The sequence below is a fragment of the Camelus bactrianus genome, chromosome 1 (genome assembly GCF_048773025.1).
Source record: "Camelus bactrianus isolate YW-2024 breed Bactrian camel chromosome 1, ASM4877302v1, whole genome shotgun sequence".
NCBI lineage: Eukaryota > Metazoa > Chordata > Mammalia > Artiodactyla > Camelidae > Camelus > Camelus bactrianus.
In genome coordinates this window covers 22,106,913-22,127,769 of record NC_133539.1, presented here as the reverse complement: position 1 = coordinate 22,127,769, position 20,857 = coordinate 22,106,913, and the positions used below count along the sequence as shown (strand labels likewise).

Sequence of the window (20,857 nt, the reverse complement as noted above, 5' to 3'; positions counted from 1 at the left end):
CAATTAAAACTGTTCTCATTGAATCCCTTGTTGCTAAATCCAGTGGACCTTTTTCGATCCTCATATATTTATCTCTGGGCATAACCCTTTTCAGTTGGCCAATAAAGACTTGTTGGCTTTTATAATCCCTTAGACTCAAAGCCTACAGGGCTTATTAAGAGTTCCTGGAACACAACAAAATCTCAATTTGATGAAATAATTAAAATGGAAAATAGGTGGGAGCCAAATGGTAAGGGCTTTTAATGCTGAGCTGTGAGGGTTGATTTTTATTCTCTAGGCAGTAGCAATCTAGAGAAGTCTGAGCAGGGAAGAAGTGTTATCACATCTTTTGGGAAGTAAACTCTGGGACAGTGGATGGTTTGGAGCCGTGGGTTGCAAAGTGCTGTGTAGACCAGCAGGATCAGCATCACCTGGGAATTTGTCAGATGAAATTCTTGGGTCCCACCCTTGACCTGATTCAGAAACTCTGGAGGGGCAGCCATGTGACGTGTGCTTCATGAAACTCAAAGTTAGGGCACCACTGGTTTCGAGGAGAAGCAGAACAAGTGCTAGTCATCAAATGCCTGAAATAGTCATGGAGGTGTTGTGGACAGTGGGGTACATGGAGACAATGCATACTATTCAGTCAGTGGATGAGGGCCTTGGGCATTTTTTAGGGGTGGGTAGGTCGCTACTGATTTAGAGGACACGCAATCCTTGTGCTCCCTCTGAAGTCCATGCACTTGTTCATTCAACAAATGCCTGCTGGGCTGGGGTCATTTAGTACTACCAGGGAGAACACAGGCCAAGCCCAAAGCTAAAGTTATGGTCATCATTATTTCCTCCAAGATGCTGGTAGACACAAACTGTGAGCACTTTCAATAATTAGAGGAGGATAGTAAGAAGTTCTCCAAAGTCACCCCACCTGTGAACAGTGAATGCTTTAAACAAGAAAACTGACATCTATGTTACCAAAAGTTTTAATTTCTCTTCAGAATCTTCCCATCAGTTTCAGCTGACCCAACAGGCAGACCATGTCCTGAGGAATAGTTTAGGTATGTGGTGGCTCTCAGCAGCTCACTTCAGAAACCAGTTTTGTAAGATCTCAGAGTGGGAGAGCATTGGACATGGAGCCAGTGGATGAAGTGAGGTGTAGTAGAATTCTCAGTTGAGAGCCTAAGAAGGTAACTGGTTGATTTAGGCTGAAAAGGAGTTTATTCAATGGGCAGAGATCACCCAGGAAGCTTGGAAACCGGGCAGCAACAAAGGTGATTAATCAGCTGCCAGATTCATGACCAAAGTCACACAGAGCAATGGCTACTCAACACCAGATGCCAGGAGCTTACCCGTTGCCCCCACTAGATGTGGGTACCAGACGTTTGTTTCCCCTGTTGGTAGTTAAGACGCTGCTGCTCTCAACATGGATCCTCCTTTATCCAGTTTCTTTGCTTTACCAATTAGGGCGGAGTATCCCAGATGCAAGGGAGGTCAGGTTAAGCTTTTGTTTCTACAGGTAAAAGTGGTCTGTGCCAGTTGAACACTGGAATGGGATTCAGATGCAGAGCATCCCCACCCTCTGGCCAAAAAAAAGAAAAAAAGAAAAATCCACTGATGTGAACTTGCAAGTCATGTGGAATTTAAGATAGAAGGGATCTAAGACATCTAAATGAGATTCCAAAGATGAAACCTTTTGAAAACTTTTAACAGTAATTGAGAATCCCAATTATATAAATGATTTAGAAGGCGTCATTCTGCCTGCAGCTCTCCCTTCTTTCTACCCAGCATACTCACACCTACTTGCCAGTCTCAGACACCCGCACAGAGTTCCAGGTCCTATAATGACGTTTAAAAATGAGGACAAAGAACAAAGGCGATGGAGCTGCAGTAGGCTTACATGTTTGCTTTAGCGTAGCGAATTCAGGCTTAGAAAAGTTTAAGGGATGAATTTCCCTTACATCACAAGGTAGTTAAAGCTACACAGGAGAACAACTTCAACTATGGTCCGGTGCTCTTTCCAGTACTTTCTCCAAACCAGACTCTCTATCTTTGCTGCCTCTTCTGGAAAAAGAGTGGTTGGACTGTTAAACTTTGAAGAGACCTTAAGGACGATTAATATTCTTTTAGCAACCCATTAAATGTTTCAATTCTCAAACATCCCTTATTTTGTAATCTGCCTCTGATCTCTTGTACAACTGTCTTTGTTTCTTAGTTCTAAGTTATTTATTACTACAAAGTATATAAATTACTTTAACAATTATTTGTGGGAAAAATTGTAATATAATATTCAGATTCATAAAGCTAACCACAGGTAATTTGAATACTTTAATTTCTATTTTTACTATCACTTTAAAAGCCAATTTAAAAATACTTGTAACAGCTTTATTTATATGGTCCTAAACTAGAAACGACTCAAATGTCCATCAACTGGTGAATGGACAAACAAATTATAATACATACAACAGAAGACTAGTCAGCTAAAAAAGAGAAAATGAACTACTGATCCTTGCGCTAATATAGATGAATCTCAAAGCTGCTAGATGAGTGAAAAAAAGCCAGAGGCAAACGAGCACATCCTGAATGATAACATTTATGTAAGGTTGTGAGGCAGGTAAGTGCAAATTACGGTGACAGGGATGAGAACAGTGGATGGGAAATGGGGACTGAAGAGATTCCAAAGGGGCCCAGAGGGGTGATGGTTACACAGTTGCATACATCTGTTAAAACTCAAACACACTTAAAACCTGTGTACTTATTGTATGTAACGTATACTCCAATTTAAAAAGTAGCATAGACTGTGTCTAGAAAGACAGGAATCTTATTTCCTGCTTCTGAATTCTTGGGGCAGAGGAAATATTAAGTATTAAAGAGAGATTCTCACAAAAAATTAAGATCAGAAACTGTTAGATAACAATTTTAAGTAGGATCCATAAGCCTGAAAAACAAAACTTTGTCTTTAGGTCAATCATTAAAAAAAATACGTATACTTGAAATTATCCACTGAAGCTAACAGATAATAAAATATTTATTTTATTGTTGTAAAATTAAAAATAGTAGACAAGCATATGTAGTTACAGTCCCAAAGCAGAGCAATACAAATATATAAATTATTGCAGTTTTAAAAGGAAAGTATAACAGCCAAGTAATTTCTAAATAAACTGTTTTGAAACCAACTTGGTTTTTATCACTGCAGCTTCATTTTCTTTTCCCAAATGTCTCAGCACAATTTTGTATGGATTTCTAGTCAGATTTAAAGCAATGTTAACACAAACACACACACACAAATCATAAAAGTAGGAATGGCATTTAACAGAAGTCACTACTGAACACTTTCTAAACTGCCTCTTTTGAAGTAGCAGAATGGAAACGAACATTCTACACATGGTTCAGGAAAGAAACACATTTACTAAAATTCTCTTAACTTTTTGTGCAGTTGAGGGAAGTTCAATTAACACTTTTGAAGGGAAGGTGGAGGGCAATACTCATCATGATTTTTTAATCTGCTTTACTTTCGTAGGGTTAAAACTGTGGGCTAATTCAATATCACTAAAATGCACTTAGTAATCTGGATTCTTAAAAAGAACAGGGAAAGTGTATGTTACAAACTAGTGGCTAAAGAAATCTTAATGCTAGAGACTTGCTATGATATGGTTCATAGCAAGGAGATGGAGCTGCATAATAGGTCAGACTACATTATAACAGGGGCAATTATGAAAGAATGAAGTGAATGGAAATTCCAAGAACAACATTACAGCCCTCTTCCAAGACACCTTTGCTTGGGCCAGAGCCCAATTACCTTATTATTCTGGTAAATAAACTCTCTCCCACCCCACTACCACCAATTTCCTCAAATAATTATTTCCACCAACCTAAAGTTAAAAATGCAATTAAACATTGGAGTGAATTCAATTATCTTTGCTTTACAGTCACATCTGAACAGAAGATATTTTTTAAAAATACTGTGGAGTACTAAACTTTTTATTAAGTACTTAAAAATACTCAAATATCTGACCTTAGCATAAAAATAACACTAAAAGAACTTTACACTGTACCATTTGAAAGTTTTCATGTCATGTAACCTAATTTTATGGTCAATAACCTGAACCTCCTACTAAGCTACACAAATAATTTATTCTTTAAAAGTTCCTACTGAAGTTTTGAGCATATACATTTTGCATTCCATTTTACATTAGTAACACAAGCAGATTTCGTCTAAAACAAGACAAAATAAAACCAAAACTGGTAAACATTGATCCCAAAATATTAAAAAAAAAAAGACACCCAAAACTAGCAAGCCTCAAACAGTGTAAACACTAAAAAATATATAAACAAAAAGAATGCACTTTAAACCACTTTCAGTGGTAAAGAATACAGTAAACTAAAAAACCCGAGAAATCTCAAGATGCTTGTCAAGATGCCAACAACAAAATAGAATATATTTTGACTCTATTTCTGAAATCACTTCCCAACATGACCTTATTTAAAAAATAATCCTCAAATATATATAAAAATGGGCACTTTGTGGTAAAATGAACATATAATTTGAAAAACATTAATAACATTATCTCGCTCCAACACTGTATGTTAACAAACTACACAGTGAAACACAACACAGTTCTGCTGCCTGTGTGCATCACCTAGTATTGGTGTCTTACGTGCATGGCTTTAAAAAAAAAGACTACTTTGGACACTAAATGCTAGGATCAAAGGATGATAATCACAAAGTAAATAAGAGTTTTAGCTTAATTAAAAGATTGAAAGGATTTTAAATCTTCAAGGAGAACAATTTTGTGTGGTCAAAATCGCTTTCAACTTCAAACTGACTTTTTAAACTTAATACAACTTGTCTAGTTGTAAAATCGAAAGAGAAAAAATATTAATCATTTCACTCCCCTTAATTAAGCTCTGAAATTGTTGGTAATGGCTGACTGGCAGTCTTTCTTGTCATTTTTGAAACTGAAGGTATATTTGAGATTTTTCTTCTAAACTTCCTCAAAAGTACTAACAATTATGCAGAAAAATAGCCAAATATGGTAACCAGCATTCGTGGTATTTCATATTCTCTCATGGTAGATAGAACTCAGCTTTATCCCATTATCCTTATTTTAGCATATGCAATAATTGCATATTCAAGAAGACTAACATAGGAATATAAAATATGTTTACCAAATATTTGGCTGTGCAAAATACTTTTGACGAAATTTTTCTTACTAGAATATCCATCCAAATTAAGTACTAGTGTGAGTACCAGCACCGCAGATATTTTTTAAGAGCACCTTTCCTTTGAAGAGCTTAAATAGAAATATCTAAATGGAGTAAATCAGAGTCCCCAGTTAAGACCTTGGTACACGTACGATCCCATCTAATTGTGCCAAACTCACTAGTAAAACTACATATTTGCCAGAAACTCTCTAGGAAATAAGCAAACACTTTCTTTGGGTAACAGTGTTGTATCTGGGACTGCACCATATGGCTCATATTCTGGAAACAAGCTGCTACTTACATCAAATGCAACACATACCAAACTTTTAACGCCTGTCCCTAAGTGATCTCACTAGAAGCACAGATGTGTGCAAGCACACTGGCTGGTAACATTCTTAATGAATTGTGCCAAAAAAGAGTAAACTCAAATTTGAAAATAGGACCACAACAACAAAGCACTGAGATACTTACTGGGATCACCAGGAATGTCTTTATTCAATTTATAAACTGATAGAATTTTGATATTGCACACACTCAATTTAAAGCTTATTAAAACTAAGGCAATGCAGCCTCACTCCCTGGATTTTAAATTCATTTTGCAGGACTCAAAGAACTGAGAGAAACTGAAAGTATCTTTCAAAAGCTCCCTCCAAAAAGCAGTTATGTCATATTTCAGAAACAAAACAAAACAAGACAAAACAAAATCAGTGAGATACCAATTAATATCCTCAGGTAAATTTAACACATTTTAGCATCGTAAAAAGTTGTTTTCTACTAGACTGAGGTGTTTCTTTGCTTAGTCAAATACTGTTTGTGTTAAAGACTAAAATCAGACCCAAGCTAGGGCAGGCTGCCAAATTCAAGGCAAAAGTCATTCGCATCTTTACGCACGAAGCTGCCAAGTTAATGGGCTTTTCTGTGGATTCTTTCAAGCAAAGGATCTTACGTCGTAAATATATTCTAAGCACCAGTTGAAAATAGAATTCAGAGCCCATTTTAATTTTGCACTGGTTATAGCTTTTACTATAATACGTTATTTGAAAAATCATCTAGCTGTTTGAGACAAACTATTAGTTCAGAACTCTTTGGAAACATGATAGACAACAAATAAGAATATCCTTCTAAAAATGAGCTTATTTTTTTGAATTAAGAGTTTTATTTTTCTGTGTCAAACAGTCTTCTCTTTTCCTTTAGATTCTGAAGTTTAGAAAAATACCTCACAATGCTTTCTTTGGGCAATACTTTCAGTGATGCTGATAACAGAATTTGGACAGCTGAAGGATTCTTGAACCTTTATCCAAACTGGCACACAAAATGATTTTAATTTTTTTCAAAGATAGGACAACAATTTCATGGCACATTCAATTTGAAGACAGATACTACATTTGACTTGGAAGTGAGGCTTGACTTAAACTCTGTCCAAATCCTAACACATCAAAGTCATTAGAATGAAAGCAATAATGATGTAGATAGGCTTTTACTTCTCTGAAGACAAGCTGACATACAAACACTAGATCAGCACTTCTTCCTGAACTAATTCATAACTGCTTTTGTTAGAAAAAAATAGTATCTTTTATTTCCCTGCATACCTGCTTTAAAAAGTTATTAATTCCTCTTTCATAAGAGTTATCAGAAGCCAGAACAATTCAACTAGATAGATTTCTATGCCAAAATACATTTATCTTTGGAAAACAAGATAACAGTTGTAAAAACAGTATATTAAGAGAATAAAATGCAACGATCTGAAATATGGGTAACATACTCACACATGAAAGTGTAAATATAATATACAGAGCCATTCAAATACATATTTATAAAGAGAATGAAAAGTTACCTAAAATAGTATTTTTATATATAAAATTTTTGTATTAAAATATTGCTCATAATAAATAAGAGGTGGTATTATGAATTCCATTTCCCTCTTAGAAGTTTAGTAGTTCAGACTAATCTAAGAACTCTGTAAACCTTCTATTGTTTTGACAGGTGAATTACATTAAAATATGCTTAATAAAATCACACTGTAACAGTATATTTAAGTAGTCACCAGTGGTAAAAGTTAGGGAGGGCCATTTCGTAACTATGGGAAAAAAAATTCCCAAAATGAACTAAAATGATTAACCCTAGAAGGCTAGAGTGTAAGGATCTGCCTTATTTGACAAAGATGTTAAATACTGCCTTAAGCTTTGCAAATTTAATGACCATAAAATAACTGACCATAACTCTCTCCAACTTCTTCCGAGTGTGCATGCCTGGCAGACCAAAGAACGGCAGGGCATAGGAAGTGAGTGTAAGTTTAGTTCAGTTGTTTATGGGTAGGTGTGACTTCATTCCTGTTCGTCCCACTTGCAGACATGGTAACTTGGAATAGTTCTTGAGAAGCTGTTCGATGGCAACGTGGCGGACGTGGAGCTGTGAGGCCAAAGAATCTTTTTCTTGCACTTGGTGGGCTAACTCTTCAAAAACTTCTGTTAAGAATTAAAAAGTAGTTCCATTTTTAGTACAAAGAAAGTTTATCCTCTGACATATTTCAAGTCCTCTAACTGAAATGAATGCACTGGACAAACATTTGCAATGAAAGTGGTTTGACTACGAAGAAACAGTTGTGTTCCGATCATCCTAGGAAGCTGTATAGTTTGCGTAGCCAACTGGAACACTGTATTCCTCTTCTCCCTCAAATGAAACGTGCGAGTCATAAGAATGACTACAGAGACGCACAGCAGAAAAGGCAGGTGCAACCACCTGAGACGCTGCTCAATGTGAATACATACATAGGTCCAATCAGTATCTAATGTGACTTACGAACAGCAAGGTGCCCATTAGTATCCAGGTGTGGAAACCCCTCTAAGAGGATCTGGAATCAGACTACCTGGATTTTTGAATCTTTGTCCTGACTTGTAAGAGTCTCAGGCAAGTAACAAACTACGTTTTAACTTCCTCTTACGTATAGCCCCAATAAGAAAGTAAGCACCTCACAGGGTTACTGTAAGGATTAAATAAGACATACTTGTAAGTATTTACCATAGAATAAGTACTTGATAAATATAAGCAGCTATTACTATTATTTTACTATTCTGAGAGGCTGAGTGGTCAAAAAAGACCACACTAATTTTGGAGCTAAAAAGACAGAGGTTAGAATCCTTACTCCATTACTGACTGAATGCATGATCTCTGTAAGTAAGCAACGTCTCTGAAGTGCCATTTCCTCACCTAAGTAGGAACTGTGGGAACAAAAAAAGAGACATTTGGGGAATTTGGACACTAACTGTTAACTCCTAACATCATCCTATTTGATGTTAACAAATTATTAGCTGTTTTTTTTTTTTTTTTTTTTTTTACGGTGTGACAATGAGGTTATCATTGCCTAAAAAAAAAGTTACATTTTGGAGAAAATCCTGAAGTGTTTACGGACAAAACAGTATGTTGTCTGGGATTTGTTTCAGAATAATATGTGCTGGAGATGTGCGTAGGGCAAGGAGAATGGGTACAGGTAGAGATGAAAGAAAACTACTACACTTTTGGTAATTCCTGAAACTGGGGAAGATGGGTCAAGGGTTTCACTATACTATTCTCACTACTTTTGTGTCTGAAATTTTTAATAATTAGAACAAAATAGGGCCAATACCACCTGTGGTTCTTTAAGAAACTGCTAAGGAGCACACCTGCACAGTGCCTGGCACGAAAACATGTAGGTAGTCAAGAACATGTTAGTAAGAGGTAGATATTAAGCTGTGGTCTGTTTTCACTTAAAAAAGAAAAACCTATTTCACCTGCAGTTCATAAAGAAATTGTTTTCTTCTTTTTGCTATGGAAAGTCTAACAGGTTCTAATCCCATTTCTAAATTTTAATTGCAGATGAAGCTAATAGGGGATTTTCTGTATCAAAATCTGCACAGGTAAAAAGCATTGACACTGAGTCCTTTACCCTGTATTTGCTGTTGGAGCTCTGCATTCAGTTGCTTTACTTCACCAAGAGTCATCGAATTCACTGAAACATGAAAATATATTCATTATTACCAAGACAGGAAAATAAGTCGTCTACACTACCAACACAATGTCCTATTTAAAAAAAATTTGCACTCGTCTAGCAACATAACGTTCGGCAGGACCCTAGGATTCATTCATTCGCTCCTGCAGTGTTGAGTTTTTGAAACCTGACCACAACCCACAGGAAGAAACATATTTTCCATCTCTTCCAGTCTACCTCCACCTGAAACAAAAAGTTCACTGAAAAATACTTAGCATTAGGTCCACTGGATTCTGATATTTCCCATTCTGTTTCAGTTTTCAAAAAGTGCTAGTCACCACCCATCTACCTGATTTTGCTCAAGCACTACATGTTTCATGATCTGCAGCCTGAAAAACACTTAAGTACTGTGGAAACAGTTTGAAAAATCAATTTATCTAGCTAGCTACATAACCTTGGATAATTCATATACAGAATCAAAGAGCTGTATAAAAATATACCCAAGGGCCCTTGTAGCTCTAAAATCACTTGATTTTAAGTGAATTAAAATTATCTCAGTTTCTGTGAGTTTTTGTAGAAATAGATGCAGACTGAATGAGTCACTTTTTCCAAGTGCACACATTACCTTTGGCCTTTAATAAAATGTCATATTTTTGCTTTTGAAATGCTACCCCCAATTAGTCTTATAGGGATTAGCAACGTGACAATGTGTGTTCATCAATGGCTGAGGCTGTACTTCTAACCTCTATGAACCTTGAACTTTCCAATTCACAGTTTGTTGATTCTATTCCATTAATAATTTAAAATGGCAAAGCAAATGATGGCACAACATAATTTTAATGCTTCAGGATATATTGAGGAATATTCTAGAGAACTGACAGAGAGTTTTAAGACATCTCATTTTTGCTAGGGTGAACCCTTCATTTAAATTTTGTTATTTACCAAATCTATAATTCCACAGCAAAATTCTTGACACATCACATATGAAATGTAAAAACAACAACAACAACAACAAGACTCCAACCTTCACCTTTCTCTCCCCATCTTACTTACGTTTCTCTCTGCTGTAATGTGGATGCTGGCTCCGGACATTAGCCTCTGGATTAGAGTTTGTCTCTTCTTTTTTCTGTTCCTGGTTGTGACTACAAGGCCACGATACACTATTGTGGCATAAAGTGGCACCTGAATCTTGTAACATAGCAAGTCCAAAGTCCGTATTTTCCCTCTGTTTCAATATTCTTTGTGTACAGTTTGAGAGGCCACCTGCACTTCCATCTATCCACTTTGCAGAATACTTTGGTACTTGAGAGTCAAACTGTGGGAGTAACTTTTTATCTGGATTATGCCTGAAATTAAAGAGGTGGTGCTGGGGATTTTTAGAACATTCAGAATCTGAATCCAGATCCTTATTTTGTGCATACTGTACAATCCAGTTTATCTTCTTACTCAAGATAGTTTTAACTTCTTCATAAGTACTTTTTGAAAGCTTAGATCGAGGACAATCTTGGTTTGCAATCAAGTGGTATTTTTCAAAGCAGTCTTTATGGCCCCTTAATGATTTGGTGTGCAAGAGATTAGATTTTGGTATTCCTAAAGAAAAAAAAGAAACAGAAGACTTGAGACAATTTTGTTTATAAGTTGCATTAAGAAATACAAATCTTAGTAAAAATCAGCCACTGATAATGTGTAAATTAGAGAAAAATGCTAAAGAATATTGATATTAATAATATAAACTATGGCCTAATAATTTATGCTTCAGTTTACCTATATATTCAGTAACATTAAATTCTTATGAGTAGCGAAGCCTTTTTAAGGACTTAATGACTCAATTTCAACCTTAGTCCAGAGGTATATTATTGCACAATAATAAAAAATACTACTGAACCAGCAGTTTACACTTACAGAATCTTGGCCTTTACATTATAGTGTTTTCTTCACTGATCTTCCTAAAGTACACACTTGCAAAAAATTCCTATTATAGGCTCGGTAAGAGAAATGCTTGACAATTTTCTTCTCAACAAAAAGCACAGTAAGTCATGATCTTAAATTATTAAGGTTTTTACTGGGGAAAGATAAACCAGAACCAGAAAAATACACATTAACAAAGGCCTCAAAAAGTCAATGAAATGTTTAAATTTTTTTTAAGTAAGAAAAGCATCTAAAATGTTCTCACATTTTTTGATACTTACTAAAACTTTAACAAGATAATTTCTTCTAGAGATAAAATTACAATTATTTTTCATATAGCAACAAATTCAATCTACCAAGATACAATAGCCAGTAAAATTGTTTAACTGATAAATGTTCATTACACCCCATAAATAATGGAAATATTCTTGTTACACTTTTATTATCTCCCAACTTTTTATAGAGCTTAAGTATGCTATCTCAAATGTTTAAAATTTAGAATACAGAATACATTTTCAAATATATGACACACTTAGAAATACAGAATATATTCATATGTTTTCATAAGTTCAAGCTACTTAAAGTCAAACAGCAGTGCTTTTATTACTGGAGGTGAATAAAGGATGTGGAACTGAAAATTAACGCCTACCAGAACTAACCAGTCTAAATCTGCTTAGCTTTGAAAACAGAGTAAGTGGGGAGCTACTCAGGTGCTACATTAAAAAAAAAAAAAAAAAAAGTTCTAGCTGACTCATCAGGAAAAATTACATTCTGTATTAATCCTTTGTTTTAGAAACTGAAGTCGTAACAATTTTATTGACTGAACTCTGAACTCTAGCTATTACTAAGAAAATGAGGTATCTGCACTTTAATGGTATTAAATTAGGTATAAAAGTGTTTGAGAATATTAATTTGTTCTAAAATGATATAACATCAGCCAATGGTGAGTCCTGCTCAGACTGCCAAAAATAGCGCTAAGCAGGCTCTGTCAGCTCCCTCACAAGTGAGCTATGGGAGAAGGCATCCTAAACACGAACCGTCTACACAGACGGGAACAACTGCTCTCACAAGGTAAACTCCAGTATCTTAGCCTTGCTTTTTCCACTGAGTGCAAAAAATTGAACTTAAAGAAAATTTCATACACATTTTATTTACCCCTCTGGTACCTGTACTGCAATTGTGTGTGTATATATTTTTTACCAGTTATTGTCTGGTTAGGCCAAATTTCCAGCAAAATTAACATATTTAAGCGCAAAACCTCAAAGCTCTATTTGACAACACAACGTACACCTTTCAAAACCTGGTGAAGTAACAAAGGAACTTCACAAAACTTGATTAGAATAAAAATATTAAAAGTTTTGTTATTATGTATGTTTTAGATCTTAGTAAGACAAAAAAGTGGCTGGTACCAATTAACAGACCAAAAAAGAAATACCTCCGTTCTGCTGTTTGATTCTAATACTGCTAGGCAGAGAGAACCTGAAGCTTACTTTAGTAACTTTGGAAAACTGATTCAATAGCTTCCTTACTCTCTATAAAACTCTCTTAGGTCTCGTTGCCAGCAGATGGCTAGCCAATCCCTGAAACAGTAAACGGTCTCATTCTCACTCAGTTCATGGCCACAGCACTAATTTCATGTGGCAGTGATTTAGCTTAATCTAAACACTGTAAATTATAAGTTTCTCCTTTACTGTTAAAGGAAATCCTTCACCATATAAAAAGGGTTCTAAACTAGGCTACAGAAAGTCATTATTTTTTGCTGTTAAATTTTGTTTTTTGGGGTTTTAAAAAATTTATTTGGAATGTTCAGAAACTGAATTAAAGAAAGATAAAAATCATATAGAACAATGGATTTCCTGACATACCTTAGAGCTTCAATAGCACGTTAATACAATATTTGTTTATTTGAAAAATAACGTGGGCTTTTAAAATTAAAGGTTTTTTTTTTAAACCCAATGCTCTTCTTAGTAATTCATGTAATGCAACTTTTTGTTCTCTAGAAATAACTTCTTTTAACTTTTACTTAAATACCCAAATTAATGCCTGGAATCCAGTAACACGTTATTATATGCATATTGGTAACCTGCTGAGATGAACAGCAAATCAGAGAACTACAATACTCAATCTACTGTGAAAATACATAAAGGTAAAATAACTTTCAGATTCAGACATTCAGGTGAAAAAATCCTTTATAGAAGACATAAAAAAAAAAGCCCATCATAGCAGGAAGAGTTCTGAGCACAGGCAATACCTCTACTTAAATGTCTCACAGGCTCCTCAATCTCACCCTGCCTAAATGAAACTCCTCTTCCTCCATTCTTACCATCAAATCCCAGCCCTGATCCTCTTCCTGAATCTGGCACCATCAGCTGATCAAAGAAACCTGGATGTCTTCCTTCACAGCATCTTCCACACCACCATCCCAGATGTCTTATTGTCCATCTGAATAGATTTTTGCCCCCTAAAATCTAGCAGTACAACATCTTAAATCATCCTTCACTCCATTACCACTCCCACTACATTATCTGGGCCGTCATCATCTCCGGTCTAGTTCTCCCTTCCTCTAAGAAGACTTTTCTAATCAATAACATCTGAATTAATCACACCAGATTTTACAACTGTTTCTTCACTGGCCTTTATCTCCTGCTAGGAGGTAACTGCTATGAGAAAGGGGACCATACCTGTTTTTTGTGCATCCTCACTGTCATGGTGCCAAGCACTTAGTGAGTACTCAACAAAACTAATTAAATGAATAAAGAAAAATTAAAATTATATTGAAACAAACCCTAAACTTATTACCAATTGAGGTCTACTGCAATGAAGTTTTGTCCATCCTAGTAAGGTAAGCAGGATGTGCAGTTTTGCCAGGCTCTCAGAAGTCGTTACTCCTATGTTTAGTCTAATGTGCCATTAATTCCAAGAACTGATGAATGGCACTCATATAGAGATGGCACTCCTGTGGTATCATTTGATCTGCCAAACAAATCATGAACTCTACTCAATTACATATTTTTATTAGAAATGTACATTTATTGAGTATACAATGAGGCTGTTTTATGTGAACTGTAGCTCCTTCATCCAGATCTGTACTGATATCTTCTTTAGAGCTCACTAAAAATTTAAAACTTGAATGAGTTTTAAAGTTCAATTCGAGTATTTGTTTTATAAACATAGTTTAAAATATCCCATGCAGTGGCAGATGAAACAAAAAATTCAAAAAATATAATATACTGACTACTTCATATACTTGGACAAATTACTTTTTAATCTAGAAAAGAATGTGAGTAGCCCATTTAATCTGTATCAGCAAGATATGTGTCATTCTATAGACTCCTGAAGTGATTTTGTTTCTTCCACCTCATCAGTTCGAATTAATATAAGAGAAACAACCATTGCTATTATTAGAGATCCCAGTGAGTTTCCCAAATGACTTTACAATTTTAATTGCATTTACACGTGTAAATAGCTCTGAGCACTAATTTGTTTCTTCAGCAGCTTTTGAAAGGTGATGAATCCAAACGCAGTTAAATGAGTTGATACTTTTGAGGAACTGAGTTATAAGTACTATCCAAGCCAGTTCAACAAAAATCACACTACAACTCCCTTAACTAATAAAAATCCTGAGGGCTAATGTAACTGACATCTTAACTACCACAGAAACTTCAAAACATACCTCAAAGATGTCCATGTGACTTCGTGTCTTGAGTTCATGGTTTTAGAGAACCAAGACCTTACCTGGCAACGATAATTGCTAATTTTTTTTTAAAGTATGTACTAGTTTCTTCTGGATAGAGGCTTTTAGAAATTTATATAGGCAGTATATTTCTGTATGAACAGTGGTATTTTAAAAAGTTAAGCTGTTCCTATTCAATAGTTTTTTTTTTTTTTAAAGTCTTTTCCCACTTTCATTTCTGATTTTGTTACACCATTCTCACATACTTTGAAAACCCTCCCACTAACCCATCTGGCATGCTATCCCCATTTCTATTCTTTAAATTCCTCTTTAGGATCAATATGCTTTAAGAAAACTTAGTTAAACCCATAAAAGAGCAAAAGCCACTCAACTGTAGATCTTTCTGTCTACCTATCACTGTCACCCTTTTAAAATAAAGATATTTCCACGCTTACATTTAACATGCCTATTGTAGTAACATAATTTTTCCCTCTCATATGATGACACTAAAAAATAGCCACAAAACCCAAAATACTTGAGTTCTATCACATGTCCCCATTACATTCTGCTTTTACCCCTAGCCTCTTAAGAAGACCTTATTTATGACTTGGTGGTAATCATAAATAAGCTAGGCAAGCTTCCTCTGACCTGTCAAACAGCATCATCTCTCAGCTGACTACGCTGATGCTACATGGCTTTTACTTCACATTCTTGAATTGTATCATCCGACTGCCTCATGCATGTTTACTCTGTCAATTAGCTTTCCGTCTGAATTTGACTACCATATTTCATTTCCTAATTAAAGGACTGGTTTCATATAATTTGGTATCCCATAGGTAGAGTAAATGTATCATAACCAATAGTTGGATGCTAAGCTGTAATGCACACATCATCATATCAGTAGGAGACTGTGAAGTGCTCAGGCAGTAAGCACTTTTACTCCAAACTTTAAAAAAAAAAAAAGCAAAAAACAATTAGAGGACTGGCAGTATTGGTTTTCCAAATGGTAGGTTTGTGTGTTCTTTAATTTTTAAATAAAGCAAGAAAATTTAGTTATGATTTAGGTGCCAGGTTGTTACCAGGCTGTGAAGGAATTTTAAGCACATTGCCTCCAAACACGGCCAACATTTGTGCAACAACTGATGCACTTCTACTTCAAAGTCTTTTACATGGAGGCTCACATTTGGCCCCGGGTAAAGAATTTTCCAAGACTTAAGGTGTTTTCTTTTTATGATTTTACTTTGGTTGCCAAGAAAGGCAGAACAAGCACCTGCGTGTTTATGTGTCGCCCATATTAAGCCCATGTGTATGTGCTTCTTTAAGCAAGTGTTAACTGTAAAAATGGGAGGAGAGCTAAACTTTGTTGTACTAAGAAAGACTGAGATATTATGCCTTTGTTTCTGAGGATCAGATTCCCATTTCTGATAAAAGGAATAGAGGGAAAGTTCTGTAAGTAGAGATGGCATGCCCACAGCCTGAAGTCTGGATCCATACTACAAAGCAAGTTCTGTTTAGCTTACAAGTTGTTCAAAAAAATTAGTCACTTACAATTTTCAATTTCTTGATTTCTCTTAAAAACAACATCAGAAGATCTGACAGCAACTGGCTAGTAATGAAAAGCAGCTACCGACTGAACACTGGGCAAGTGCTCTTCAGTTCAAACACTTCTCACCACCCCTTCATGAGTGCGCGGTACCCGTGACCTAGCGAGCTCTGCACTCATGCTGGTTAGTGACTCCTACGCTGTAACTAAGCCTGTGAGGTGACACAGGGCCGGATGCTTCTGTGTAAATAATGGTTGTCCCAATGATGCTTTGGCACCCAGTGTGACCAGGCTACTCTGCATTTGATGACCAAGCAGCGGCAGCCAAGCCATGATTCAAGGAGAGTTACTGCTTTTACATCAGTTGCCAATCACAGCCACTCAGTGGGAGGATGCTCAGATTGTCTGAGTTGATGAAAGACAGATTAGATCGAAGGTGGGAAGGCAAGGATGGATATCTGCAGCACCTACTTCCTTCTTTAAATCCACAATAGGAGAGGTTTCTATCTCTTGCAAAATTTTATCAGTTGTCCTATATGCCTTAACAAATACTAGGATAAACCGTGCTCCATTCCCCTCCCTCTCATGCCACTTAGAGCCTGCTATGTTCAAATACCCAGCATACTGTTTAAAAGTAGCAGGTAATCGCTAATGTCTGCATTGGAAGTAGATGGAATTACTGGCAACTGTACTAGGCCAATATACAGATGGGTTTAGCAACTTGCTTTTCCACATTTTGAGAATCACTGCCTTAAAGAAAGATACACCAACAGGTGGTCTCTAGACAGCAGATTTCAGCTTTAGAGATGTTTATGCCATTTTAAAGTTTTCATGTGTGCTAAGAGAAGGATTAAGCAGTTAGAGCAGCTTAATCCAATAAATGAACTGTAAGGGCAAATTTCAGTCAGCAAAGAGTTCAGAGAGATGATATTAAAAGATAAATTTCAACGTCAAATATTCAAGGTAGCCAGAGCAGAACTGGGTTCTTGTAATGATGGATGTATAAACTGCAAATGATTTGTCAAAAAGAAAATCTCTCTCAGTGAATTTTACTTTTTCATTGTAACAGTTGGCAAAGTGGGGGAACACACCTACATAACAGCTGTTTATTACCAACGTACAAAAAATAACAATCCACACTCAATTCTGCTCTCGAATTTAGCTACTTGTTTTAACCAAAAATGTCCAATACAACTCTCTGTGAAGAGGGACATGTTCTCTATGTGTGCTATACAGAATGGTAGCCACTAGCCACATGTGGCTACTGAGCATCTGAAATGTAGCTAGTGTGACCAAGGAATGGGAGTTTTAACTTAATCTTAATTAACTTAAATATAAATAACCACATTGTGGCTAGGTCACCAAATTCGATGGGGCAGCGTGTCCCTAGGTCGCTGATGAAGCACAAGAAGGCACCTGGAAAAGAACATGAATGGAAGCTAGCCTTGAGATACTAAGCCCGCAGAGGCACAGAACATAAAAGCTAGATTTGTTTCACTAGCACATTAAAATATATTTTATTTAGACTATACTTTTTAAGTAGCACAAAAAATTAAAAGTTATAGTATAAAAAAATTTGTCAATAATCCAATTATTGGGTTACAAGTAACCCTCTACTTGTTTAATTTTTTCTCCTTAATAGCTCTGAATGTACAAGATTTATTCTAAAATTTTTTCTGTGCATAAAGTTGTCATTACCGACTCCTAAAAAGCTACTCAAGTTATTTAAAATATGACTGAGTTATTAGTTTTAAATATCCACTTATACGTGACACATATGGAGACAGTAATTTTCAGGGGGAGGAGGGGGTGGCAGTGGAAAAACCTTCCTAAAAACAGGCAAGGTCGAAAAGATACATTTACCTAAACAAAAGATAGCCTGGAATAAACCATTGTGACAAAGAAAATTCATGGTTCAAAAGTAAGAAATGTGCTAGCCATATGAACTCTGCCCTTTATCTCCTGAACTGCTGTCTGCCCAGTTAAGGTTCTGACTAATTTTCTTAAAAATAAGAAATACAAAATGAAAAGCTGTCTTGTAATTATTTATAAAACATTGGTTTTGCATCTCAACTTCTTTGCATACATCTGAATCACTATTCCTGAAATTCTAGTTGACTGTTCCTTATATAAATGCTTTATAGCAGCATCTAATAAAGAGATACACTAGCAAGTGAATTTAAAGACTTTTATAATTCAATTACTACTACTGGTAGTAAATGGTAAAAATTAAGACTGATAGGAAATAATCACTGCAACTCACCAACCATTGGATAAGAAAAATTAAAGCTTAAAAAAAAAAAAGCAGTAACTGATGAATCATACTGCAAAATGCTAAAATAGGAATATTGTGGCTATGTATTATAACTGCATCATAGCAAGTCCAGAGTAAAAAGAACTTTGATCTGAACAAAGGGTTTGGAGAACTAATGTACAATAAAATCTTTCCATGATGAAACAAATACTTTTTAAAATTACGGTCCAATGCAACCTTTAAAAAAAATCAACATGGTAGAATTTTACCTATTGACATGAAAGATGTTTCTGATACATTAAATAAAAAGACATAAATGGTATATAGAGCCTGATTTCACTTTTTAAACACAATTTACTACTACACACACATTCTACTGTGGAAAATAACTTAGAAAAATAAAAATATTAAGAGATTATTAGTAGATAGGAGAGATTATAAATCTTTAATGTTTTTGCTTCCTATATTTTGACTTTCCTGTAATATGCTTTTTTTCAATGAAAAAAGGAAACTTTATTATGGGAGAAACAAAGTCTTTTATCATTTTAAACAGTGAAAATTAAAAACATTAAAAAAATGCCCATAAGGAAATATTTTGTTTTGGGAAAGAACGTAATGTTCCTTAGCCCAAGACAAGTTAGGCTTTAAGGTGTTGTACTGTATGTTCCAATGAACTAAGTAAAATAAAAAAGATTACAATACTGAAATGGTAAAAGACACACATATCTAAAATATCCTAATATTCTGAAATTTTTTTTTTAAGATTGGGAATTTCCTTAGGCTAATGATATATCTAGCAAAGAAAAGTATTTAATCTTCAAATGAAAGAAGTCCCCTTCCCCTGAAGTAAGATGATCACCATGGTATAGTTTTATCTGGGAATTGCAGATGGAGACCCACAGACTTCAGAGGGAGTGAGGGAAAAAGACACCGATAAATGAACACAATTCATACTGCTGAAAAGAACTGTGGTGAAAGGATTTGCTGGGCAGCTGCTACTTGAAGGAAATTACGGACGCCAGGGCAGAAAAACCTACTAAAAACCAAATCACAAAAAGGTAAACTCAGGATAAATTCAAACCTCGTCAATGTACATAAAACACTGAATTATTCTGGCACAGGAGGAGTTGTTCAATACACAAATGAATCATAGTGATCTTTTCAGTAGAATTTCATCTTTTTAGATGAGATGAAAACAAAACCTTTCTGTATTTCAATTTGAATCAATACTAACATTTGTATCATATACCATATTCCGCTTCTATATTCATCACAGCAGCCCTGTGAACATAGGTGATGGTGTAATTTATTATCACCTCTGTTTGGTGTAAGTACTCCAAAAGTTAAGCAGTTGCATATCAGGAGGAAGAAGTAAATGGTGTTAGGACAGACGGAACTAGATAAACAAAAAGTGTGGAAATAAGAAAGAAAGGGAGGAAATGAGAGGAAAGGAGACAGAGTGCCTTTGAAGTGGGTAATGCAAGATGAGGGCAGCCAGTTAAGAAGACAGCTGGTCATGAAATGTCTTACATGTCATGTGAGGGAGTTAACAGCCTAACCTGAAGAAAATGGTAAGGAATCAATAGAGTTCTAAGAAAATGAATGGCATAATCAGATTTGCACTTTAAGACTTTTCTGGTGATACTGAGAGACAACTAGTGGTGTGGGGCAGTGATGGGGAAAGCAGAGATATAGTCTATGAAAAGGATTAAGTGGGTCTTGATTGGTGAGAAGGAATAAAGGTCTTGGCAAAGGTGTGGCAGTGGGAATGAAAAGTCAGGAACAGACTGGGAAGAATTAACAGGACTCAGGGACAGACTGCATGGAGGTGGGGGGTGAGAGGGAAGTTGTGAGGGAGCAGGGCTGCTGCAAGTCCACAGGCCAATTTGTCTTTGCAAATTGAAAACCCATCCCTGCCAGGGCGCACAGCTTGAAAAGCAGAGCTCAGATAAGATTTCAGCCATAATTCATCACTGCACCTACACATGGAAAGTCTTGAAGAACCTGGAACCATTCATTCATTAAGGGCAGTTTTTCAAAATTTGGTCCCGAGACCACCTGCACAAGAGTCACCTGGACACTTGTTAAAATACAAATTCCTAGACTCAACTGTAGACCTACTGAAACAAAATCTTTGGGGTATGGGACCTGGAATTCTATGGGAACCAAAAAGGAAGGAAATAAAAATGCATGTGTATGTGGAAGTAAGGAGATAAATTTAGTTTGAGAAACTTAAATTCAAGACATCTGTAGGATATCTAAATGGAGAGGTCTAGCAGGCAGCTGGATGTAGAGGTCTGGTGCTTAAAAGAAAGATTTAGCCTGTGGTATGTTTCT

At 35.7% G+C, this 20,857-nt stretch overlaps 1 protein-coding gene across 3 annotated transcripts in view; it reads right to left on the bottom strand.

The window, feature by feature from the left end:
* Positions 1–943: 943 nt before the first annotated feature.
* C1H21orf91 (chromosome 1 C21orf91 homolog) overlaps positions 944–20,857 on the bottom strand; it is a 31,935-nt gene continuing 12,021 nt past the window's right edge. For 2 of the 3 annotated variants that reach the window (XM_010960154.3, XM_074361312.1), the window contains exons 3-5: positions 10,196–10,732; positions 9,101–9,163; positions 2,984–7,643 (exon numbers count right to left, since the gene is read on the bottom strand). In XM_010960154.3, the coding sequence (XP_010958456.1) occupies positions 7,477–7,643; positions 9,101–9,163; positions 10,196–10,732 (767 nt within the window). In that variant the 3' untranslated portion in view covers positions 2,984–7,476. Of the gene's footprint in view, positions 1,556–2,983; positions 7,644–9,100; positions 9,164–10,195; positions 10,733–20,857 lie in introns of those variants that run through there. The other variant, XR_012505848.1, reaches the window with a different exon arrangement.